A 24761-nucleotide genomic window follows, 5' to 3' on the forward strand; every position below is an offset into this window, starting at 1 on the left:
GATGAGACCTCTTCTTATTTGTTTTTTTTATTTGATATTTTGCCTCATGACTGATTTTTCACCCTTGTCCCTTTGTTTGTTGGTTTGTATGTTTGTAAGCAAGAATACACAAATAATTCTGTACAGATTACCACTAAACTAAGTTAAAGGATGTGGTGGGGGTCGGGGAAGAACCCATAAGTTGGGAGATATGTGTGGTTTTTCTACCATTTCACTGTTTTCCAAGTGAGTAATTCATTGGATCTGGATGAAAACAATCAGACGCATTCAGGGGACTGATATTTACTAGTATGGGAAATGTAGTGCAGCTTGATTGAATTTAAGGGAACTGTCTGGCCTTGGCAGAGGTTCTAGTGGTATTATATTTATATTATTCATAGATGGAGTGTGTGTTATATCATTCGCTGTAGACGAAACTGCCTCCCAAATGTGTAAACTTCAATGTGATGGAAATATTATATATATAGGAGAATCCAACTTGTTCTCTTGATATTTCAGTTCAAATTAAATTAAATTTCAAATAATCATCTAAAATTCAGTTTTTTCTCACTGTTTTCTGCCTCATGACAGATACATGAATGAGATCAGGATGCATTTGTATTGTGTGTGGTGAAATCACCGTTTCCGTTTTTCTTCTTCTCTTATAATCAAACAGAAGCCTCCCAAATAAAAGCCCGTGTGACTGAGGGGCCAACAATGGGCGTCATTGACGGCCTGAATAAGGACGCGTCTGTGTGCTGATGTGCCGCCCAGCTGTCCTCTCAGGTAGGGAGGGACAATGGTACCAGAGCCGCCTGTCCATGCAGAACATGTGATGGGGCTTGAGATATAAAGGAGCTGATGAAGAGACAACAACACAACCCAGAGTCTGGATCATCACCCGAAACTTTCCACAACCAACAGACCAGCAGCAAAGATGAGATCTACAGGGCCGGTGATTGTTTTCCTCACTGTGGCAGCATTTCACAGCGGTAAGAAGAAGAAATCATCAATATTCAATGTTCATTATTTCCAAGGGAATCACAACATTACTATAATTTAAAATACATTTACACAGAAACCCAATTAGATTCTAATTAACCTGACTGATGTGTTTATGATGGAGTTTAGCTCTTTCAGCCTCTTTGGAATCTGCAGTGAAGGAGGAAACAGCCACTCATAACGGTGAGAACCAACAATAACAGGAGATATTTAGGAGTGATGATACTTGCACGGGTCCGAACTGATATAATTCAATTCAAATGTTGTGTTTTCTTTCATGCAGATGGACTAACTGAGCTGCTAAAAATAGGTACAAGGCAGTGGCGCAATTGAGATTCTAGATTTTCAATAAATGTTTAATATATTTTACATTCAAGTCTGTGTGATTTTTGAGTTGATGACAAACGGGGAGACGGACTGAATCATGAATAGTTTGTTAAAGTCTCAACTTCAAACTTTTATCTGTGAATTATCTGACTCAATCATTCATTTAGTCATATGGTTTTTTTAAATTTATATATATCTATTTGTAACAGCCCATTTCTTCTCTTTCGTTATTACACTGTCGCTGTGTCATTTTACCTCTTTGTCTTTCCAGATCAGATGGAGTTTGAGGCAGCTCAGAAGAGCGAGGCAGCCGAGATGAATGGTGAGTCTGCAACACTGTGACGAATACACACTACACTGCAGGACATGATCCAGATACTGCATCACACTACATATCCCCTAATAATTCAGGGTTCAGGTATCTCGCACCTTTTAAATGGAAAGAGCTGCAAACTGCTGTTTAACATTCCCCATGGTGATGTTATATCTTTTGTTATCTGATGTTTCTCATGATTCTTGTTATTGTTTAAACTCCTTGTTGCGTTGTATTTATTTGCAGCTCTTAAAATGTCTGCTGTTCCCAGGCCTCTTTTGAAAAAGATCAAACATCTCAATGAGACTGAAAGATTAAATTAAAAAATTAAAAAATCGACTATGTTATATACAATATGTAAAATAAAAAAATCGATTGTGTTATATACAATATGTAAAATAACTTTTTGATCTTTTCCTGTCAAGTGACTGAGGACCAGAGTCAGGACGTCCACTACCTCGGTGAGACGGATGCACTATATGACCTTTGACCCCCACTGACGCAGATCTGGGTTCAGTTGGTAATCAAACCTTTCACACCTTTAACTTACAGAGGCTGCTCAGGACGAATCTGGTAAGTTAGCGATCACATAAAAATCTGAAATAAGTGTGTTAAAAGTCAGAGTCAGCTGTCGAGATGTTTCCCTACAGAGGAGGAGCGTGTTGAGTTTGCAGACGAGGACACCACAGGTGTGTAAAAACATCTGGCTTCAACAGACATCGCATGATCTTTCTTTTGTTGAATCTGATATCCAACATTTCATAACTGTGAAATCCTCCTCCAGCAGAGGGAGGCGGCAACTCTGACGCAGCAGCTCCAGAGGGTAAGATGTTCAGATATCAGCCTGTAGGGGGCAACAGAGGACAGTTGAGATGAAAATGGAACTGGGTTCCAGGACTGAACCCCAAAGTACATTGTGTACATTGAGAATATAGGCTTTTTTTTGTTTACTGATGTCCCTCTTCTGTTAACCACAGAGTCAGAGTCTGAGTCCTCTGAGGAAGCAGATGGTGAGACATTGTGACTTTAAAACTTTTTATTGGCACATTAAAGTTTGAATTTAAACTTCAGTCGTTGTAAGAAAACTTCTGTCTTTGTTGTTTTTGACAGGGAGACAGAGGAGGGGTGAGTAGATGTACACAACCAATAAATGTAAAACACAAAGAAAATGCAGTGATCCACATAATCATGAACTTCAAATCATAGTTTAAGATCTTCTTTTGATTTATTGAAAAGAATTAAAAAGAACACAAGTTAAATAAAGTCTGGAGGAACCATCTGTCTAAAGATACATTTTATTTGTGCTCCCAGAGCATCAGGAAGCAGTTACAGAGACTGTGAGCAGTTTGGGTAAGATCAAGTTAAATCAGGCCACATCTTACCACTCCCACACTTTAACTACCCACTGTAAAGTTTCTCATGTCTCCTCTGCAGATGAAGTCAGTCAGGATTCAACCAAGGAACAAGGTGAAAACTTTATATACACCCAGCAGAAAAAAACAAACAAACCCCTTACAGGGCTGAGTGTGAGTGTGCATGTTTACTTGGGATCATCCAGACGGTGGTTAACATTTTTTGCGGCCGACTCAAAAGTACCTGCTGAGGCAAGATGTGGTGAAAGTGTTTTTCAAGCGAACCAGTGAAAGTGTAAATTGTAGGTTATGCAATCAGATGGTGAAAGGATCCAGTCACGGCCAGTCTTGGCTCGCTTTAAATAGTGTCAAAACCTTTATAGTCTGGTTCCTAAATCATAAAAAACTGTCAGATGACTTAAGAGCAATAACACATTTACAACCCGGCAGCTTTTAAAAGAGCAAGGAGGGATTTTTATTTTTTAAGTATGATTTGTACAAAAAGTCTTCTTTGTATGCTAGTAAATCTGGGACAAGAATCCAGGGCACCCTTGACACGTCCCAAGGTGCTTATGGTGCTTGATTTATGAGGTATCATCGACTTCTGGTTATTTTAGGAGCATGGATGCACTCTCCCTGTCCTGACGCTGAAAGGATTGTTTTAAAATTGATCGGATTCTTTCGATCCAAGGTTGTGGAGGACGCGTAGAAGGCATCCTTATTATTCAAGCCACATTCCCCCAAGAGAAGCCTTCATAAAATGGTGTTTAAAAAGAACTAAACAGATGAATTCAACCTGGAGTAGAAAATCCTTATCCTCTGGGGAGACTAGGCCTTGCTTTGAGCCTCACAGCTGTAAAAATCACACACCGTTGCAGTCGCCATTCAGCTGCATGAGTGAATGTAGGGGAAGTGAGTCATACCAGAAAAGACTGGGAGAGAAGTGATTCATAGACTTGCTTTGTGCGCCCTGGAAAACTACTGAATTGTGGTGTTTGTGATGTAAAGCTGGCGTTGAGGAATCTTCTCTCTCTGTCCTCTGCGTCACAGATCCGATGGAGTGAGAAAACGCTGCAACGTGTGGATCCTGGCACGCACTTGTCACCCCGTGCCTGAGCAGCACGGGACCTACTGTCAATAAAAAGGGAAATATCCCACCTATCTGTTTAAGCTGTGTGTAGTCTTTTGTGTGTGGATCACAAGGACATATTTGTTGTACAGGATTAGTCTTTCAGGACTAATTTGGGGTTGTTTTCCTGAGAAGATGAACTGTTTGAGCAGAGGGTTCCAATACTTTGCACGACATTTGTCAATATATACCAAAGCTTTCATATATTTTAATTCAGTATCAAAGAAAAGTTCAACATCAATTTTCCCATTTTTATTTTACATGTTTTTTTAATCCAACAATATGGACCAAAGTATGTTGATGTGTATTAAAAAAAAGAAAACAAAAAAACATCTTTGGTATCTAAGGGAAAATAAAACAATTAAGGCAACTACAGCATCTATAGTTCTGAAATGCATTTAGTTCTGCAGCCAGATGACACCACACTGGTGGCATGTAACATGTCGGCCCTTATTCAAATAGGGGCCAGATCAGCTCCACACCGCACCACTCACTCAGTTCACTTCCAGTTTCAGGTTCCTGTTCTTCCCCCACTTTAAACATTTTTTATTCAGCTTTTCAAGAAGCTGGTGGAGAAAGAGGACGGCCGAGAGCAACCCAGTTTGTCTTGGGTAGGGGCAGCATCCACAGAGAACAACAGAATTGGGAAGAAGCCGACTCGAGCTTGACAAACCAGGCTGGAGCATGTCCAAAGCATTAAACCATCAACGCAATCAAGTTTTCACAGGAGACTTGAGGTCTTGTCTGACGGCACGTTTTTGCTTTAGTCGCTATTCTGAGGTTACATTTCTCAAATTCAAGTAACCAAGATATTTCAGGCAGTTATTTTTTGCACCAGTCAAGAATGAAGAGCCTCAGGAGATTCTAATTTCAGAAGTGGAGAGCAGATCATCCATTCACTGGAACAATTAGGGCCTCGTCATTAACTGACAGAAGCGGGTCGACTTTTTCACACTACTGATGCAGGATTTTTGATAGCATTCTGCAGCCGAATATCCAGTGTTTACAGTTAGTGCTTCTACCACAGCATATTATTTGGACAACTATTATACAGACAGTGTGGTAGAAAACATCTTCACCAGCTTGGAAATTTAGAGTAAAATCAAAAACAATGCTCTTTTTGGGGGAACAAGAAACTCAGATTCAAAATATGAATTATTTAACAACACTTTGAATTTGGTAAAACACACATACACACCAATAACCTCGTTTTTTTTCTCCCACCTGCACGTACCCTTTTTGCATCTACATTACTTTCAACATGTGTTACGATGGGAGTTACATCAGCAAAAAGTTAATACTGCATTTTAGTTGTTCATTTCTTTCTAACGTTTAACACAAAAATTAAAACAGCATGATTGTATATACATATATTCAATGTAAAAAAAGAATGGAAGAATGAGTATTAGAAAAGAAAAAAAAAAGTCAGCTGATGCTTTAAGAATTATTCTTTACAGAATGATGAGATATGAAAAAGCAATTCAGAACAAACAAAAAAAAAAGCACGATTCCCGCTGGAAGTAATGTGGGCCAATTGGAACGAAGAGCAAATTCTAGGTTGAAAATGATGCAGCCAAGAACCACAAGCCCATATCACGAGTCCTTTCAACACTTTTTTCTCCTCCTTTTTTCTTCCAAAGTTGTTGGCTTGAGGTAAGCAATGTATCCTGACCTTCCAACGCCGTTCTGTTTCTCCTCCCCTGCTTGGGGCGCAGCAGAATGTTTCACAGGATCCCGTAGACAAAAATGGCCATAATGGCAGCACTGATCAGGCCAGAGATGGGCACAGTCACGAACCACGCCACGAAGATGTTTCTGAACAGACGCCAGTCCACTGCCTTTCTCGAACGCAGCCATCCAACTGCAACCACAGAGCCCACCTAGAAACACAGCCGCTGTCAGACAACTTCCTCTGCATATTTGAAATGTTACGAGGAGAAAGTCGTTTCACATTTGGACCGACTACCAGACAGATTGTAGCCTCTCCTAAACCAACAGTCTCAGTGAACCTGCCAGACCACAGTGTTTGACCAGCTTACCTTGCAGTGGGTGGTGGAGACAGGCAGGCCAATGTTAGAGGCCACTACGACAGTCACAGCTGAGGCCAGTTCAATGCTGAAACCACTGTGGGGGAATTAAAACAACACTCTGAGCATGTCTGCTAAATTCAAAGACTGGTAACGTCTCTGGAGGATGTGGTCTTATGACTAAGAAGAGGAAACAGAATCTGCACTGTCTGAGGGTTTTACCTTGAGGGGGTGATGGGGGTGAGGTCCTTGCCCATGGTCTGAATCACTCGTCGACCCCACACCCAGAGTCCAGCGCAGATGCCCACGCCTCCGTACAGCAGGAGCCAAATGGGTGTATCTAAATCTGTATTCACGCTGCTTGTTTGGTAAACCAGCCACAGAGCTACCAATGGTCCAATGGCATTACTGCAAAGGAAAGACTGTGTCATTACAGGATTCTGACTTTGAGATGAACTTTGATTAGTTAAATTCTCGATAACGGCATTCTTGAGAAACATTTATCATCCTGATTACCAATAGTAACACCTTTAAAAAAAAGGAGTCAGCATACCTAACGTCGTTTCCTCCATGGGCGAAGGATCCGAAGCATGCAGTGAGAATTTGCAGGAACTGGAAGAGAGTTGAGACTGCTGGCTTGTCGGCCTCCAGGCCGTCGTCATCCAGAGAACTTTGGCTGCTACCTGCATCCTCCTTCCCAATTTCTACCGTCACCTCACTCTCTCCCAGGCCCTCAGGTGTTGTGTGCTCTGCCACAGCATTGCAATAGCTGGTGTAGCTGTCCATACGTATCCGCTTCCTCTCCTGACCGCCCGACACTGGGGCCTTGTCGCCATCCTCAGTGGCACGGAAGTCAGCTTCTTTATGCTTGAATTCTCCGTGCATGCCGATGATGGCCATGGTGTAGGAGGTGTAGCTGTTGTTGCGCCGGATTGGTCGGTCATTCCCCTCGCCCATGCAGTCGCCGACTTTGGCCAGGTGGAGCTTGTGCAGGAGGTCCTTGTAGAGGCCGGAGTCCTTGTGGACCGTGTGGTACTGGCTGTAACCGTTATTTGGCAACTGTGCTGGTCTGTTGAACTGGGCCTGATTGCGTTCAGCGTTTGTTGAACCATTGCTGAGCTGAGTTTGCTGGTTGTGAACCTGGACTTGAGTGTTATCCTGAACCTGTTTAAGGGCTTAATAAAAGAGTAAAAGATGAGTTAAAGCGTGTTCAGTGTGTGTCACTTCATATAAGTTTTATTGGTTAGGGTTTTAATTACATATGAATGTACCAACAATGTTTCTTGGCAAACATACCCCCATTGGAAATGCTGTCGTCGTTGTCATCAGAATCTCCGATGTCAAATGCCACCCTGCGCTCCTTATTATTGTCGACATCGTCAGAATCTCCAATGTTAAAAGCCACCCTGCGCTCCTCAGAGGGCGCTGGGGGTTCCTCAATGGCGTTTTGATTAACAGCCGGGGTGATAGGCCTCGATGTCTCCATGGCAGTCTGTTTCAGGATTGGACATTGGGCCTCTGTCAGCTCTCTCTTCTCCATCAGGGGGCTCTCAGAGGGGCTAGAGTTCTTCATATCTCCTAATAGGGGAGGAGTAGGGAATGAGATATTATTGGCTTGTGTCCGAACACATACATACACAGCACATGTGTTTCCTTTCAACCTAAAGCTGAGGTGAGTTGTGAGAATTGCATAACCAGAGTCAAAAACCTTTTGTCCTAAAATTGCAACGTTAGCCAGGTTAGGCGAGCGCCTGTGTTCACAGGATCAGATAAATGGATCATGACCTTACAAGATCACATATTTACACAACCGCCAGCAGCTTGACTTATGAAAGACGATGAGATATCTCATATAACATTCGTTTGGGGTTTTTAAGCGAATCAGATACTCAGTGTAGTAGTCTTTCTCAGCCGATCACACTGTGTCATGTTAAGTGGTCAGAGCCCGAGATGTCTTCTGCCTGGGCCATCTCCTATTAAACGCACAGCGAGTCACCACCTTAAGTCCACCTATGCTTATTTTAGTCAAGGAGGTAAAGACCAATTAGAGGATCACTATGACCCAATTAGGCTGCTTGTCTACCGGACGTAGTGATCTAAATGGACCATGCTCTACAGATAACCCTGCTGTTTCTCTGTTAGTATAAGAACACATGACAGGTAAAGTCAATATTTATCAAAGAATATGTTAAGGATTCTGACTGGTGGAAGAGTCAGATTCGTCTCTGTGACAGAAAACTGGTTAATCCACATGGCCCGGAGATTATATACAGTTCTGTAACATTAAATAGAAAACTACATTTGTGGAACTATGACTGGTCAGCTGTTTATTAATGACCATTTAAGGTAATCTATGTTTCTTCTGCATTTGTATTCATTAAACCTTTTATGACTCAAAAAAAATAAAATACCCCGTTAACAATAGAGGGAAGTACAACACATTCACTAAGGTCTAAACTGAAAAGTGCTTTCCCTCAACACCAGTGGCGAAAAAAATTCAAATGAAAACTCTCTACTTTTTACTTTAATCCAGGATTATACGACAAAACTAGTGATAATATTTTCAGATGACAAAGTATCCCTGAGCTCCATTTGCTGGATTAATGATCCCTCTGTGTGAATAGCTTCAGGTTACATGTGCAGGGCAAAAATCCCTCAATTGTCTATTGGTTTAAGAGAGGAAACCCATCATTTCAGTGGTCAACAGAAACTGGTGACCACTGCGATTTGAAAACGGAGGTATGCGGTTGCCCTAAAATGTCAAATGTTACGTGTCACTTACGTTCAATCTTCTTCTTGAGGTAAGGGCACACAATGAACCAGACCACAAGGCCAGTGAGCACGGAGGCGCCCAATGAGATGAGCAGGACGACCCACCAAGGCATTTCTTCCAATCCCAGCACTGAAGGACCGCCATGTGCCATGGATAGAATCAGACAAACACACACGCAGAGAGAAAAGCAAATTTAAAAAACAAGGCAGCAGGTGCTACCTTACAGACCTAAGAAACTAAAGTTTATAAATGTGCAGTTTAATAAAACTATAGAATGTATGGCTGATATTTACAAGTCAATGTGAAGCCTTATTCTAATAAACATAATGGCACAACTGGATGTAAATGAAGACGTAAAGCATAAGAATTAAATGCAGTATAATGACACTGAACCAGGAGTGACATCTTTTGACATTACATGATTGGCTGCCAGCATTGACTCTTTGTGCCACGTCCTAGTTAAATACAGAAAGCATGAGTACCCCTAGATTTGAACAGTTATGCAACACCTTATAGGTGAAAGAGCAAAAAGTCACAATGACCCCCGGCTGCCCCACTAACAACTGCACATGGACAATGAGTTCCTAAAAAGGCAACATCAGGGAGAAAAGGGGAAGAGAACAGGGGCAGTCATAAACCGGAGCCGTTTTCTATAGCAATAAACGGCACCTTCTTGCCAAGACTGCAGCAAAGCTAGTGTAGCAGAGGTAGAAGCAATGCAGCACATGCTGAGAGAAAGCAACTACTTAAATTACCCTGGGGACACGGTCTTCTTTGTCATACAGAGTATACCATACAGCAGCGTGGTTAGGAGAAAACAAAAGAGGAGCTGCTGAAAATTCCAGCAAGACCCCTGCTGAGCTGACCTTGGCCATGCATAACAGAAAAAACATGTCTACTACAATGGGACTGTTTGAGAAGCTTAAGATAAACAAAAGGAAATGAGGGCCATGGCTTAAGCGATAAGTGTCTGGTCTGCCATGCTCAGTTGAGGGCAGAGTCCACAGTGCATTCTCTCCACTGAGTCACGCTGCAGCACGAGACTGCGGAGCACCTAACTGATGTTTATTTAGTTATGCAATAGCTCACTCCCTTCAGGAGAGGATAGGCATAGGAGGAAAAACTGGAAGGTGACCTAAGAGCTGAGGCTTTGGCCTTCACTGGAGTGCATCAGCACACATGTAGGGAGACGGCCAGAGACAGGTGTAGTTTGGTTGAACACTACTTGTCGTTGAAGTAAATCCCAAGGAGGACCACTATGTTAAGGGAACAAAGGCCTGAAAATGACAAATACACCCGACTGAAACTCTTTGCCACTGTGACTTGTTTGTGGGGAACGTCTTACAAAATAAAATAAATCCAGAACCTAGGCTAGGTCTGACTAACACTCCCACATAAAGGGTTGATATATACCACAGCCATGTAGTGGGATGAATTGGTCTGCACAGGAAATGTAATTTAACCACGTTCCGCACCCCTCCCTGAAACCTCTGTATCCCATCGCCTACATTACACAATAACATGTTTGTTGTTTTTTTATTCCCCCTGTTCTAATATGTACAGCTTTCCTCTAACCTCAATAACAATGACAGTTAAAGTGACAGTTTATGATTCACTTGGCAGGGAGCCTCTAACTATTTGTCTTGAACCAAGATGAGCATTTACCTTGGGTAGTAAGATTAAGTGCCAGCTACACTAAATAAAAAGGTTCTGAAAGGATCTGTAAGCTGTAAATTAAAGTATTTTCTCAGGATACCAGGTGACAAAAGCAGCCTCTGCGGGCGGCCAGGATTCGGTTTCAAGACCATGTCTCGGGTTAAATGGAGACGGTCATGTGAGTATTAGTTACATTGCTGATTGTTTGATGTCCCCAGAGCAACCAACGCCATCGGGTGTTTGTTCTTTTAAAGAGTTACCCAGGCAGAAAATTGGTATCCAGCTTAACACATTGAAATTTGTCAATGGTGTGAATGGGTCAAACTGTAGAGTCACCATGACATTCAGCTCTATGAAACAAACAGGGGCATGTTGAGACAGTAAATAGGCACGCATTCGCCTCTATGACACATCTCTGTGAAGGCAGATGTTTTATCTCTGGGATGACTAGAAGTGTGACTTCATACTGATTTAGGAAGCTGTAGATCTTCATATTCAGGTGATGGACATTTTGAAGGGGCTCACAATAAGATCATAATTCTAATTCAGGATTTTTTCACTTTACAATGCCTGGGGCTGCAGTGGAGTGACAGCAGCTGAGTGTTTTATAAGGTGCGAAGGACCCAGGTCACACTAAACCTCATTCGCATAGGGTCAACAGCTGACCCTCAAATTCTTTGGCCCAATACTGGATGAGGTCTCTGGCACTGCTGTAAGTATATTGAGTATTGGAATGTGCTGTGGGATGCCTGGTGTCCAATCGCACCACTATGATAGGATGTGGACCACGGAGAACACTGAGTCCCATCAGAGGAAGTAAAACATACTGTTCTCGGTTAGCTGAAGATACTGCATAAGAGTGCATATATCAGCAATACACAGCAACAATGAGCTGTTGTTGTCCTGAGTATTAAAAACCAGGCCATCAAATAAACAAGGGCTGTCTGATTTTGAAGAATATTCTTTGAAAAAGTATTTCAAAACAAAAATGTTTTAAAAAACATTTGCTGTGTTACTTTGTGATGATGAATCATTAGGAGGCTGATGGTGCAGTAATTGTTGGGGGATGTGTTAAATTGGCTTCACTTATTGAGACTATGTTTTGATGTAACAGACAGTGGTTTGTTAATGGGTCTAAATGTGATCCTCGAGAACAGTACGTTGAGGTGTCAGGGACTTCACACAACTGTACAGAATGTGCCTCGCTAAGCCAGGTTATGGGCTATGCTGGAACAGCAAGTGATCTCCTTTTTGAGTGCGCTGATGTGCGTGCACACATCAGCGCACCATATCTGGTCAAACTCTGGCCTGTAGCAGCCATTTACTGACCCAGGCCAGCTAACATCTTGAACTGTTAGGTCCTGTAGAGAGAAAAACAAACAAAAGGTGCAAAAGTTGCTAGTTTAGAAAAAAATTGTTTAAGGAGGACAAATATTCAGAGCATTACTATGCTTATTCTGAGCAGCAGTACAACTACTGGCAGCAGACAACTAAGAACAATTCAAATACCCGGTTAACTCTTGACATCACTGTCTGTGCCCTTCAGAGATGGAGGAGGAAAAGAAGTAAAGTGAAATCTTATTTCCAGCTCCCTGTTGTGCTCTGCTCTTAAAACTTTATTGCAGATATGACCCACATACAACCACAAGCAAGACAGTCGGAAAAAACATGTTAAAATAAACACAGCTTCGGTGAAAATGGTAAACACAGCCTGGTTCGGTCTGGAATACGTGTGGGCCTCCGGCTGTCTGCGGCAGCAGTTTATTTTAAGCTGTGACTGCGGGCAGGCATGCAGAGCAAAATGACTGAAACAATGATACTCACTCGGAGCTCCAGTGTACATGATGGAGAACACGTTGATTCCCAGAGTCACGCCATAGAAGACAGGCAGGGCCTTCAGTCCATTAGGCACAGGGTCTTTCTACAGAAACAAAGCCAAGCCCAATATCAGATATAAAACTGCATCAACCAAACCGGCCAATTCTGTTAGGTGTTTTATTTACTACTGTGCCCTTGTGATGCCATTCTCTGTAACCTAAGATGAGGATAAGGAACTGCATCACAGAACAGAAGCTGTATTTTTTGCCTGGTTACAAACATTTCCAAATTTCATTTTGAGTGTAGGATAAAATTAAAGTGTTGAAACTGACATGTTGCCTCCTGGAAGGTTATCGTTTTACTCATTCAAATACACGTATTATTTAGAAGGTGATGTGCTTACCTTGTGTAGGATGAAGACGCGCACAAAGTAGAAAACGACCCCTGACATTATACCAGACAAAAGGGGACTCAGGAACCATGAAGCAACTGCAAATTAAAAGAAAGTACAGCAAGTCAGTAAGATCCCCTTATTAAATCCCCTCTCATTAGTGGTAATCTGACTGTAAACTAAAATTATGTTGTTTGAAAATTATCTCCTGGGAACTGCAATATCATATCTTTTTGGGGAAATTCAATACCTATTAGGAAGCAGTTATTTCAGGTGGGGTCTAAACAGGTTATCCTAACTCAACTTTGCCATTTAGACATACTTTGGCTATTTTGGCAATTCAGCTTCTTGACCCAGGTGAGTCAAGGGCAATCAACACTTCATTCAAATACTAAATACGGGTTTTTCCTGTGATCTGAATGTAAAATTTAACCGAAGAGAATGATGTCAGCATTATTTTGTGATCTTTCTAACAGTCCTGGTTTACGACTTGGGAATATGAAAAATACTGCACAACAAGAATAAAGTTTCAACTTTAAATGTGCATCCGTATAGTGCCATTCACAAAGTTATGTCAAATTATTGCACGTTCAATGACAGATGTCTCTACCTCTAACGATTTAGCCATGGGCAAACAACTCCTATTCATAACATTATTGAATTGTTGGCCTAGATATAAACTCTTTGCACACAATATAACACTTGTTAATGATTAACAATAAAACTGGTGATTAAGCGCTGTCTGTTTTAATAAAGCCTATGAGACAATTCAACCTAACAACTAGTTTTGACTTTCTAGGTCATGTGGTTTCCGTGTCACACTTACCGATACGGACGAGTTCCATCCACTTGACTCCCTGCTGGCCTTTGGCAACCAGTGAATAGCCAATAGTAGCACCAACAATACAGTGTGTTCCAGAGATGGGTAGCTTAAGGAAGGAGGCGGCCAGCTGCCACACAGCAGAACCTAATGAGAATGAATAATTTGATCACATTAGACTTGACAGGCTGGCGTGATCTTGCCACTTCATACACTTTTATAGGCTTTAAAAAAAGACACATTAAAAAAAGGCTCACAGCAACATAATATAAACTAATACAACTAAAGCTCAATTTCAAAAAACATTAACAACAGCTGGAATCTGATATTGTAAGCGAATTACTTGTGGCATTTTAGTTTAAGATCAATTCTCCGCATTCTGCTAAACCCTAGGTGCCTCTGCTTGCAGGGATCAGTGACATTCAGCTGAAGATACTCACCAACCATGGCACTGACAGATCCAGCCATTAACACATGCGCTTCGGAGGCATTGTAAACGTTCAAGTCGATGATGCCCTTCCGGATGGTTTCGCTCACTTTGGCCCCAAGTAGCACAGAGCCCAGGGTCTCGAACACTGTGGCCAGAATGCAAGCCTGTCGCAAGGTCACCACCCCAGAGCCGACAGCTGTGCCAAAGGAGTTGGCAACATCATTTGCTCCCACGGAAAAGGCTAAGACGAAGGCGATGATGAAGCCGACAATCAGCAGCCACATGTACTCAGTCAGAGGAGTGTGAACTACCACGGCTGCAGTTGTGGCCAGTATCACTGACATTGCAGTTGTTGAAACCATGATTGCAGGCTTATAAAGAATTAATTCACTATCTTAAAGGGATTGAATGTCAAAAATAAATTAATACAATACTATTTCTAGACAGCAGCTAATAAAATAAAGAGGTAATCAGTCAAAATAAATGATTTGCTTCTCTTCAGGTTCACCCGTCTTACACGGGGTGATTCTGAGATTTAGCAGTGCAAACCTGTAAACAGTATACCTGGGACTGACCAGACAACAACTAAGGTAAAGAGTTGTGATGAGGGCGTATTGTTATCCTGAAATTAAACTGGATCTGTTGCTGTTCTTTGAGCGCTGGGCTATCAAGCGGAGTGACATGACAGCCATTGTGCAACTGTAGATGCAGATGAGCAGGGGTGCATCCTGGGGAGACAAAAGACAGACAAGACTTGCTTTAATAACAAGTTCCTCCTCATTCAGCCTTCAGCGGTAAGGGAGAATATACAGAAGGGGGGCTCGGCCTTTTCAAAGTAAGAAAACAACGTAACAGATAGTAAACGATTGTACCGGAAGGACGATTTTTATTAGATGGATTGGTGGCCATCTTTTGTGTGTGTCGCAGGAAGCAAGCGGCTTCTCGCAGGACACCAGAGGTCCGGTGGTCTATAGAGGACACTTCGCTTCTACTCCTGCTGTCCTCGCCCGGAACACCGGAGACAACATAACCCGTTATAAGACGGAAGGCGTGTCTCATCTACTACGGGGGTTTCATTAGTTGGAGGATCATTGATGACGACACGCACGCACATGTCGTCATCACTTCCAAGAACACAACCCGCACGGTCTCTCACGCGACTGAGCAGGAAATAAAACACCTGACCCGGGTTAGATTTAGCGTCTTTCCCTCACGGGGCGATTATAACACACATTACAACACGTACTGCGCCGGTTGTCCGAGGTCTTCCGTGAGAAAGGGGGCCGGAACTTCTGACCGGAAGTGACTGGGTTTCGGCAATAGCAGGCTCCCACGACCGGACTCACCGGGTGGGCAGCCTCCGTCGTGTTGTCAAGACACTAGTGGACACACAAGCGACCCTGCTAGCATTAGCTCTAACATGGAATAACAGGGTTTGACTGCGCCATTAACCTTGGGACGAACCCAATGCTGCGGAGAGCTTTGCGTTAGGGAGAAGTTACGGATAAACCAATTTCGACAAAGCAAGATGTCTGACCTTTAAGTGTCCGCGTCCATGTTCCCTAACTAGCTCGTTACCTTTGAAGACGCAGCGGGTTGTTGTTCTTGCTAGCGGTGGCGTTAGCTTCGAAAGGGGGGGGGGGCGACGTTCACCTGAGTAACTTGGACGCGTGAAGCCGGAGGTGAAGTTTAATTCTGACAGTGACGGGAGGAGAAAATGTCGAGAGATGTTAAAATAACTCACCACACGTTGCTAGTTGGGTCGGGGGTCCCGGGAAGAAGAAGAAGAGCAGGGGGCTAAACAGGAAGCTAGTGAGAGCGCGCGCGGGATAATCAGCCCTAAAGTGATTATGGGATTGATCCGCTCAGGAAACAAAAAGCTGCTTCGAGTTAAAAGACTGGAATAAAGAAGAAGAGAGAGGTGTGGGAGTCGAGGTGAAATAGATCCGAGTTCTCCGGAGCGTGTCAGTTTGAATGGGAACGTCGCGCTGCCGCATGTGTAGAACTCGCTCTTGCCGGTCTGAGCGGGGAGGTTCTACTTTATTGGATACACCCTTCCGGAAGCCACGCCCCCTGCACAGCTGTCATCACCCCCCCTCCCCTCCCCTATCTCCCCTTTCTCCCTCTCTGTCTCTCCCTCACTCTTTTCTCTCTATCTCTCCCTCACTCCCTCTCGCTCTGTCTGTCTCTCTCCCTCCCTTTCTCTCTCCCTCTCTCTTTCTCTCCCCCTCTTTCTCTCTATCTCTCCCTCAATCCCTCTCTCTGTCTGTCTCTCTCCCTCATTTCTGTCTCGCTCTCTCTCTTTCTCTCCCCCTCTTTCTCTCTATCCTTACCTCACTCCTTCTCTCTCCCTCCCTTTCTCTCTCCCTCTCTCTCTTTCTCTCCCCCTCTTTCACTCTAGCTCTACCTCACTCCCTCTCTCTGTCTGTCTCTCTCCCTCCCTTTCTCTCTCCCTCTCTCTCTTTCTGTCCCCCTCTTTCTCTCTATTTCTACCTCACTCCCTCTCTCTGTCTCTCTCTCTCTCTCTCCCTTTCCCCCTCTCTCCCTCCCATTCTCTCTCCCTCCCATTCTCTCTCCCTCACTCTTTCTCTCTATCTCTACCTCACTCCCTCTCTCTGTCTGTCTCTCTCCCTCCCTTTCTCTCTCCCTCTCTCTCTTTCTCTCCCCCTCTTTCTCTCCCTTTCTACCTCACTCCCTCTTTCTGTCTCTCTCTCTCCCTCCATTTCTCCCTCTCTCCCTCCCTCCCTTTCTCTCTTTCTTTCTCTCTTTCTCTCCCCCTCTCTTATCTCTTTTTTTACTCATCACGCGCTAACTGCATGGGTGTCTCTTCTTTTTTTTGTTTTTTTTACAGCATTGCTTTTCTCTATATCTATGTGATATAAAAACCTTCTTGTTCTTTTTCCTGTCTGTGTGTAATTTGTTTCTGTTTATGTCTTAGAAGCATAGTTTTTTACATTTGTGACGCACATTGTAAACTTTGTTTTAATGTAATATAAATAACGTGTATTATTATGTTCTAGACTTAGAACAAAGACACTTTACTCGCAAACTTGTTAAAAAAAATAAAGAGACATAACTGTATATCACCTAACTATATCTTTATACCTGTGTAATAATTAGGTAGATAACAATATTGTCAGAGCCAATTTTCTACTCTTAATTTTGACATGCCAACTTTTTCGTAAGTATCTTTAATTAATCATTATTACTATTATTATTAGTAGTAGAAGTAGCAGGAGGAGGAGGAAGAGGTTAAATTTTAGAAAACAGATAATTCAACACACAGATTTACACTTTCACCGACAACAGTGCAGGACAACACGCAGTGTCATATTAGGGCATCCATCCAGGCCAGTGTTATTGTCTGTGCGCGCTGTTTAAACTGTCATGCAACCACATTTCAAACGTAGACTCGTGGGTAAATAGACATAAGCTGCAGACAGTCCCAGTTACCCATAGTAACCAGTGGCTGCTTACAGGGAAACAATGCCACATCAAAACAGAATAACAGCCGGCGGCAGCGATGATGATGTTGACTGCGTTACAAGATTGCCATTCATTCAAGTGCATTCAGACGGAAATGAAAACAACATTCACTTTCCAACAAAAGTCGTTTTCTCTTGGGGGATTGTTCTTTTGTTGCTTTCATCCAGAGAGACGTGTTGTACTGAATGAACGGGGGCGCTTAAAATGACAAAATGTGTCGAGAGGAAAAAAAGTTTTCAACAGACCAGACAAACTTCAGTTATTCAGTCACATGGGCCATTGCTGTAATAGCAGCCTGTATTGTTATTATTCTATCACGAGCTCACTTGCCTCCCACCACTTGACGTCACGTTTCATGGACATCATGGAAAATTTCCTCTTCCCCTCTATCGGTGGGGAAATGTCCAGGGTGTAGGCCGTGATGCGTGTAATAACGACTTTTATCCTTGCACCTGAAGGCAGCATTCCACAAAGGAAGGAGTGGCTGCTTGTGGCCTGTCTCCTCATGGTCTCTGTTTTTTTTAAACAGTCTGATGGCTCTTCCAGAACAGAGTTTAACACCAGCAGTTTCCAGAAAGACCACCACACCAACACATCTTTGTCTACTCAAACTGTCTCACACTAACAGCCACTCTTTGTTTACTCCCTTGTCAGGAACTGGAGGTCAGTTACAGAAACGTGACCTCAATTTAATCACAGATTAGATTAAGGTGGGACTGTCAAAGAAGGACTCAGAATCTATTGCTGGTGTTTGCATTGATAGCTTCCACAATAACATGCTTCACTAGGCAATAACAGACTGAATTCAGAGTCTTAATTTTGGGTTCAGCTCAGCTCATTTAGGTTCTCTCAGTGTTATATTGTCAATATCCTGTATTCAAATCTTCTGCTCAAACAGTCAAAAATAAACAATGATTGCGTGTAGATATTTGCTCTAGAGCTAAATACATTCAGAGGCACGAGTTTCTTCAAAAACATCTTTGTCCCATGATCTTGCGATCCTGTAACCTGCGGCACACATATGACTTCATGTGGAAGAACAAGAGCTGGAGGGTTTGAAGAAGTATGCAGTTGGATGTAAGAATAAAATGTGTCAGTAGTTATTTTATTAGTCGAGACCTGTTTTAGTAAGTAAAGTGGTTTGACAAGTTGTGCTATATCAGATAACTGAATGAATGGTTGAATAAGTGACAGGGTTGGTCAAAGGGAAATTTGATACCTCTATAGGCCTCTGTCTTCCTTGATTCCTGTGGCGTGTCATGATACCATGAATAAAATACGATAAGATAATACTGTCTTACAGTCCCACAATAGGGAAATTTGCAATATTACAGGAGCAAGGGTCAAAACTAGGCATCTATAATTAATAATAAGTAACATGCAATACTAAAGTGTAAGGATCATAATACTTAAGTGTAAGGAAATGTAAAAAATATAGAAAATATGAATGGAATAAAAACTAATATATGCAGTGTAAATTTGTATTGCTCAGTTTAAAAAAGTTCAACTTTCTATACTGAGTGTATTGGATATAATAGGCTGGCTCCAATGTTCAGAACCATGTATCCCAAATTTCTCATGTAATTATTTTTGTAAAGTTAATTTTGTGTTGTCTTAAACTTGATATTTTGTAGCTTGTACACCCACTGGAGTTTTGCAGACTGGTCTATAACACTCCTATTCTCCACACGGTTGAATGGCGCCACCTGGTGTATATTACTTGTAAAGTAGTACTTTTTTTTCGACTAATATATAAGGGTTTTAATTTGTCTTGAATATATTAATCACTGCCTCCAAATTGTTTGCTTCAATTGTAAGACTGAAAAAACACATTCTGCTACTTTCCCATTGACAACAAATAGGTATTGATTCATAAAGATTAAATAGGTTTGTTTGGATTCAAAAGTGAAGCTGCTGTCTTGTGAAACAGCCTCGAACATGTGTTGTTGTGCTGCACCGCGACGCGGCGTGCACGTACATCTGCAGCCGAGCACGACTTCCTGTCCCTGGTGTGGCTCCACACACTGATCCGGGATAAGGTTTTAAACCCTCCGTGTCCCCCGGAGCCTTAGCAGCAGCTCAGACCCGAAATCTGATCTCAAATCAGCAGAGAAACACGGGGAACAGGTGGAGCTTCAGCAGCGAGACAGGCGGACATGCTGCTGCGTTGTAAGACAGACAACCGTTGTGACCAATCCCTACTCACCTTGAGGCGCCGGTCGTCCAATCAGCGGCCGCTCCGGAAGCAGCGGGGCGGGATTTCCGGAGTGGGTGTGTGTGAGAAGCAGCAGGAGAAGGAGGTCAAACGTCCTGCAGGTCGGGTTTGAAAGCGGGTGGTCGTCTCCAGCTCGGGTTCTCAGGTAGATCTCCGTGTGCCGAGGGTCCGATTGGGATCAGAACATCGACAGCGACCCACCAGTGCTGCGGGGTCCGGGTGTGTGTTAGTCCGGGTGTGTGTTAGTCCGGGTCGGGCTAGCAGAGGCACTTAGCCGAGATAGCATTAGCATTAGCTAGCACTAGCAGCTCGGGGATAAAGTCAGAAACGGATTGAAACTGCGACTCCTGCTCACTAACACAACGTGTTGCAGACCTGCTTGCGGGCTATGCATGCGTCCGCCGGGGTGTGAGCCTGTGAACTAACTCTAGGTCACTACCAGCGTCATCTAGCAGCTGTCTTGTTTTGCCTTTGAAGATTGTGTCACGGTCACAGCCGTCATGTTCCACTCCGTGCCCCGTCGCGCCATGAGGCTCCGGGGCAGCAGCAGCAGCTCGGTCCGGCGGGGCCTCTCGGAGGGCGGGATGCCGCTGGAGAGGGTGCCGTGGCTGGGGAGGAACGTGGGCCTGCTGCTGTCCTGGCTCAAGAGGGCCGGTGCCGACGAGGCCGCCGCAGCCGCCCGGTCCGGCCAGAAGAGGAAGGGCCTGCTCTCCATATTCGCGGACCACTGCGGCTTCGTGACCGGGCAGAGGCTCCGACGTGCCGGGCAGATCGGCGAGCTGTACTCCAACCTGTACTCCGAGCGGACCCGGTGGAGCCTGGTGGGCTCGATCTGGCGCAGGCTTCAGAACAAGCATGCGCCCACCGGGAGGCTCTTCGCCGCCCTGGCAGGTGTCTTCATGTGGGACAGCGAGAAGATCCAAGAAGAGGAGATCCGCAGGTTGGACATGTTTCTCCAGATGTTTGATTTGAATGCTCTGACATACAGCTGGGTGACACATGCAGGGATCATTAAATGGTTAAGGTATTATAATACTGGGATTTACATGCTTTACATTCAAAGTTGCTGAAGCTATCTAGACACTTTGCCCAAGTTGGAATTTTTCACTCATCTGTGTGTGCAGACCACGTATGTCATATTGATTTGACTTGTATACTGTGCAGTAATCTTAACCTCCTCCTGACATTTGCGTCCCTTCTGAAGGTGTGGGCTGGAGATACTGGAGCTGGAGGAGGCAAAACGCTACAGTGCCTCTTTGGGTGCTGTGACTGGACAGCAGGAAACATGCTGGGAAGTTGTGATTGAGAAGAAAGACTTTAGAGTGTGGAAGCGGCCCATTCCCGACAGTCACCTCTATGAGTTCAGAGGTCAGCCAACACGCATTCCCCACACATGCTCACTGCGTTTCTGAAACGCAGATAAGTCACACATTCAGATTTAGCTCTTTTGAGGTTTTCCTGACAGAGAGTCAGCTTCCCCTATTTGTGTTTCAATTGCAGTGTTCGGCTCCTACAACGACGTCACACCGAGACAGTTCTTCAATGTACAGGTACAGATTTCCCCGATCTTAATGTGTGTGCTGCCAGGAATATGTCCGTCTCAATCAATATAGGAATCAGCTGACAAACCCACTTAGGCACTGGCTTACCATAGGAAAACACCAACGAGTAGGAAAAAGCTACACAATTCACTCTAAACTTATGAAACGTGTGAAATATTTGCATAAATTATATAAAATGGTAGTTATGCAAGTGTATGTAACTGCTAAAGGATAGTTGAATGTTTCATATTTATAGCAGTGGGACTTTCACACGTGATTATTTTATTACTATGGATTGATTTTATCTTACAATAAGGGCGGCTTGTTTTGCAATTCCATTACCTAACTGCTCTTGCACAACCTGCATGTTTGCATGGTACACATGCTGTACAAAAGCAACTGCAACACAATATGCGCTATATTAAGCACCTTGCCCTTGACTTACGCTTTTCCCCTTTGCCCCAGTTGGATACAGAGTACAGGAAGAAGTGGGATTCTCTGGTTATCAAGCTTGACGTGGTGGACAGAGACGTCAGCACCGGCTCTGAAATTGTGCACTGGGCAACACAGTTTCCTGTGAGTTTGTGTTGATTGCTATCATGCAAAAAGGGATTGGTCTGTTTTACCAAATATGTGTACACACAACACTCAAGTTCAGTGTGAAGGACATTTGGTCAAGAGTAAATAGTAGCCAGGTCATATTCAATAGTTTGTGTTTCAGATAGTCACTTGTTAATCTTTTTTAATCTCCCCTCACAGTATCCCATGTACTCAAGAGACTATGTCTACGTACGCCGCTATGACGTTGATGTTAACAACAACCTGATGATCTTAGTGTCCAGGTAGGACTTTATAAATAACAGTTTTGTAGTGATTGATACGTTATTAAATTAACAATTTCGATTTTTTTTTGTTGTTGATTTAAATTTTGTATTATTCTGTTGTACAGAGCCGTGCAGCATCCCAGAGTCCCAGAGACTCAGGACTTTGTGCGAGTCCATTCATACCAGTCGAAGATGGTCATTCGTCCTCACAAGTCATTTGATGAGGTTTGTAGTTAATGTTTCGCCATAACGATTAGTTTAGGTTGCAGCTGGTTTTGTCCTCACTGAGTCTGACTTTGTTTTTCTTCTCAGAATGGCTTTGATTACCTGCTGACCTACAGCGACGACCCTCAGACCGTCTTTCCCCGTTACTGTGTGAGCTGGATGGTGTCAAGTGGTGAGCTCCTTTCAGTAATTGCATTTTGCTTGTTAAAATCTGTTTATACTTAGAATATACTTCTTTCCTTACACACATTTCACATTTGCCTACAGATTGTGTGTGGGTGTGTATTCTCTCTGATAATGAGGTCTTATCTTTGCCCCTGACAGGTATGCCAGATTTCCTTCAGAAGCTGCACACTGCTGCCTTGAGGGCCAGAAACTTGGAGGTTGGGATCCGGGACTACGTAGGTGTCATTAAGTCCGGCGACACCAACCGCCAGCCGGGCCAGGAGCGCCACGGTGGAGAAAACACACGCCCTGGTCAGATCTACGCTTGAGATGGATAGTTTGTAAATCAAGGGGGTATGTGGGTAATGAAGCCAAATCAAACCCTCCAACAACTACTTTGGTACATAGTGTAAACTGAACTTCAAATGGAAGTCGCAACCAACAGTGAAAGAAGTACACTGGAAGTCCATCCATAGACATGGTTATATTGGTTGTAGATGAGTTGTCACAGTCCTTTGGAGCAAATGTTGCCATGGAAATTGTCATCCAGACTGCTGCCCTCGGCCAACCAATGCCTCTGGACATTTTTGCCTCTTTTAGTAATGGTGTGTATCCTGCTGCCATTGGTAAGGTCGAGCCAAAATTGCCAATTGTAGAGATGCTGTTTGCAAAAGCACTGTTTCTCTCAATTTAATGTTCTTGTTCTTGTCTTCCATTGTTCACCAAGGCTTTACTTGAGGTTGTTCATGTCGGCAGCAGCCACATCTCTTTATCAGCGTCTGTGGTGGGATAACAGCCAAATATCAAGGAAATGGTTGCCCAGTAGTGGATATAAAGTAGAATGGTTACTACAACCAGCTTCTGGTTGACATTTTCACAACAACATAAAATCATGGCCAAGATGAAGTCCTGCACTGGGGCATCGACAGGAGATCCTTTCTAACATGTTTCTGCTTTTCATGGATTCAAAGCTGTGCTTTCCTGTTTGCTTGCAGCATGAGCGTTTTGATTTTTCACACGACTGGAAAAAACTCTTTATCACAATGAAGGTGTTATTGGAACGCATGTCTACGAAGTGAAAGTGTTTTGGTGTCTGCATGCACAGTTGAGGTTTAACTCTATACACCTCGCTGTGTCTGCACAACTGTTTAGAAACTGCCAGTGTTGACAAAACAGCCTTCTGAAGGTAAACCAGTCCTTTAGCATTGGGGGCAAAGTGTCTTATTTCAACCAAATAAATCCTCAGATGCAATGCACTTCCAACAAGGCAGACCTTCACCGACACATTCTAATAAACCAGCTCCTACTCGTGCCACACTTGTGCCACATAATGATTCGCTTGCATTTCACACCATTTATTCAGCTCAGAAAAAAAGTGTTATTCCAGTGTCGACATCAACGGTCACATAAATATGTTTGTGTTTTCTATGTGTTACAATAGGTCTGGGAAATTCATAAAACTGTAACCCTTCCACTGGAACTCTGTCCTTATTTAGAGAACAAGCTCTGAAACGTTTTCCTCCTGCATTGTGTTTGTATGGTTTTTTCGTGTTGGTCTATCTCAAACTCCATGAAATGCTTCCTTCATTTAGTCCATTGTCACCAGACTGTTTGTAGGAGGTGTTTTTTTGAATGTACAAAAAGAACCACATGCTGTGGATAAAAAAAGGCCTAATAAAGTACAGCGTTTACAGCATGACAATTTTGTGCAAGTATCTTGAAATACATCAGTTTAATACATCTTGCACATGTCAGCAGCATGTAAGGTTCCACTTTGAGTCCCACATAAAGTGTTATATCTCCACTCTGTCAAAACAATGTTCAATTCTGTTCTGTAGTGAAGTATTTTACCGCTGTTCGATTTTTATTAATTTGCAGTTAAACGTGTGCTTGATGTGCTCGAACACGTGAGGGAGGAAATGAAATGTTTTGGATATTTAAATTGTGTGTTGTCAAAAAGGTAACTCACTAATGAGATCTCACTGTCCCAATTGAACAATATTCAACATTTATCTATGTTCAGCTTGAGAATGTAGAATTTTGATCTGTCAAACAACGACACCTGCGTGCCACTTGCATCAGTCTAATGTTTTTGTGTGTTTCTTCCTTTCTTTCCTGTTTTTTTATTTTCTTACTCTGTTTGTGGAATAATTAACAATCGTTTGGATAATTCTTTTGTGCTGGAGCATTTGTAACCCTGTGATTTCAAAAGAGTTACTGAAATGGAAGCGCTACTAATCAGATCAAATAAACTGACCTTCATGTGTGTCCTACCGTCTGCAGAGCTC

The 24761-nt window shown here is 43.1% G+C and overlaps 2 protein-coding genes across 2 annotated transcripts; one reads left to right on the top strand and one right to left on the bottom strand.

The window, feature by feature from the left end:
* Positions 1-4339: 4339 nt before the first annotated feature.
* Positions 4340-16050, bottom strand: slc20a1b (solute carrier family 20 member 1b). Its single transcript, XM_061089305.1, has 11 exons — positions 15762-16050; positions 14028-14745; positions 13594-13734; positions 12780-12865; positions 12383-12479; positions 8912-9031; positions 7426-7707; positions 6683-7304; positions 6352-6537; positions 6142-6226; positions 4340-5982 (listed from the first exon to the last, which is right to left on the bottom strand). Exons 2-11 carry the CDS (start codon positions 14377-14379, stop codon positions 5827-5829), a joined length of 2127 nt encoding a protein of 708 aa, XP_060945288.1. The 5' UTR covers positions 14380-14745; positions 15762-16050; the 3' UTR covers positions 4340-5826.
* A 3742-nt stretch (positions 16051-19792) lies between these two features.
* On the top strand, positions 19793-24761 carry stard7 (StAR related lipid transfer domain containing 7). Its single transcript, XM_061083491.1, has 9 exons — positions 19793-19863; positions 20196-20658; positions 20923-21086; positions 21219-21268; positions 21725-21835; positions 22019-22101; positions 22209-22308; positions 22396-22480; positions 22633-24761. The coding sequence occupies exons 2-9, from the start codon at positions 20219-20221 to the stop codon at positions 22800-22802; spliced, it is 1203 nt and encodes a 400-aa protein (XP_060939474.1). The 5' UTR covers positions 19793-19863; positions 20196-20218; the 3' UTR covers positions 22803-24761.

The sequence above is a fragment of the Limanda limanda genome, chromosome 1 (assembly GCF_963576545.1).
Source record: "Limanda limanda chromosome 1, fLimLim1.1, whole genome shotgun sequence".
NCBI lineage: Eukaryota > Metazoa > Chordata > Actinopteri > Pleuronectiformes > Pleuronectidae > Limanda > Limanda limanda.

What these genes read in the sequence shown, in the direction of transcription:
- slc20a1b (XM_061089305.1), bottom strand. Translation starts at nt 14,379, where the DNA reads ATGGTTTCAACAACTGCAATGTCAGTGATACTGGCCACAACTGCAGCC. An exon ending in CATGGAGGAAACGACGTTAG is followed by an intron (nt 6,538 to 6,682) that starts GTATGCTGACTC and finishes TTTCCTTTGCAG; the next exon opens with TAATGCCATTGGACCATTGG. An exon ending in ACCCCCATCACCCCCTCAAG is followed by an intron (nt 6,227 to 6,351) that starts GTAAAACCCTCA and finishes ATTCCCCCACAG; the next exon opens with TGGTTTCAGCATTGAACTGG.
- stard7 (XM_061083491.1), top strand. Translation starts at nt 20,219, where the DNA reads ATGTTCCACTCCGTGCCCCGTCGCGCCATGAGGCTCCGGGGCAGCAGC. An exon ending in GACAGTTCTTCAATGTACAG is followed by an intron (nt 21,269 to 21,724) that starts GTACAGATTTCC and finishes CCTTTGCCCCAG; the next exon opens with TTGGATACAGAGTACAGGAA. An exon ending in CTGATGATCTTAGTGTCCAG is followed by an intron (nt 22,102 to 22,208) that starts GTAGGACTTTAT and finishes TCTGTTGTACAG; the next exon opens with AGCCGTGCAGCATCCCAGAG.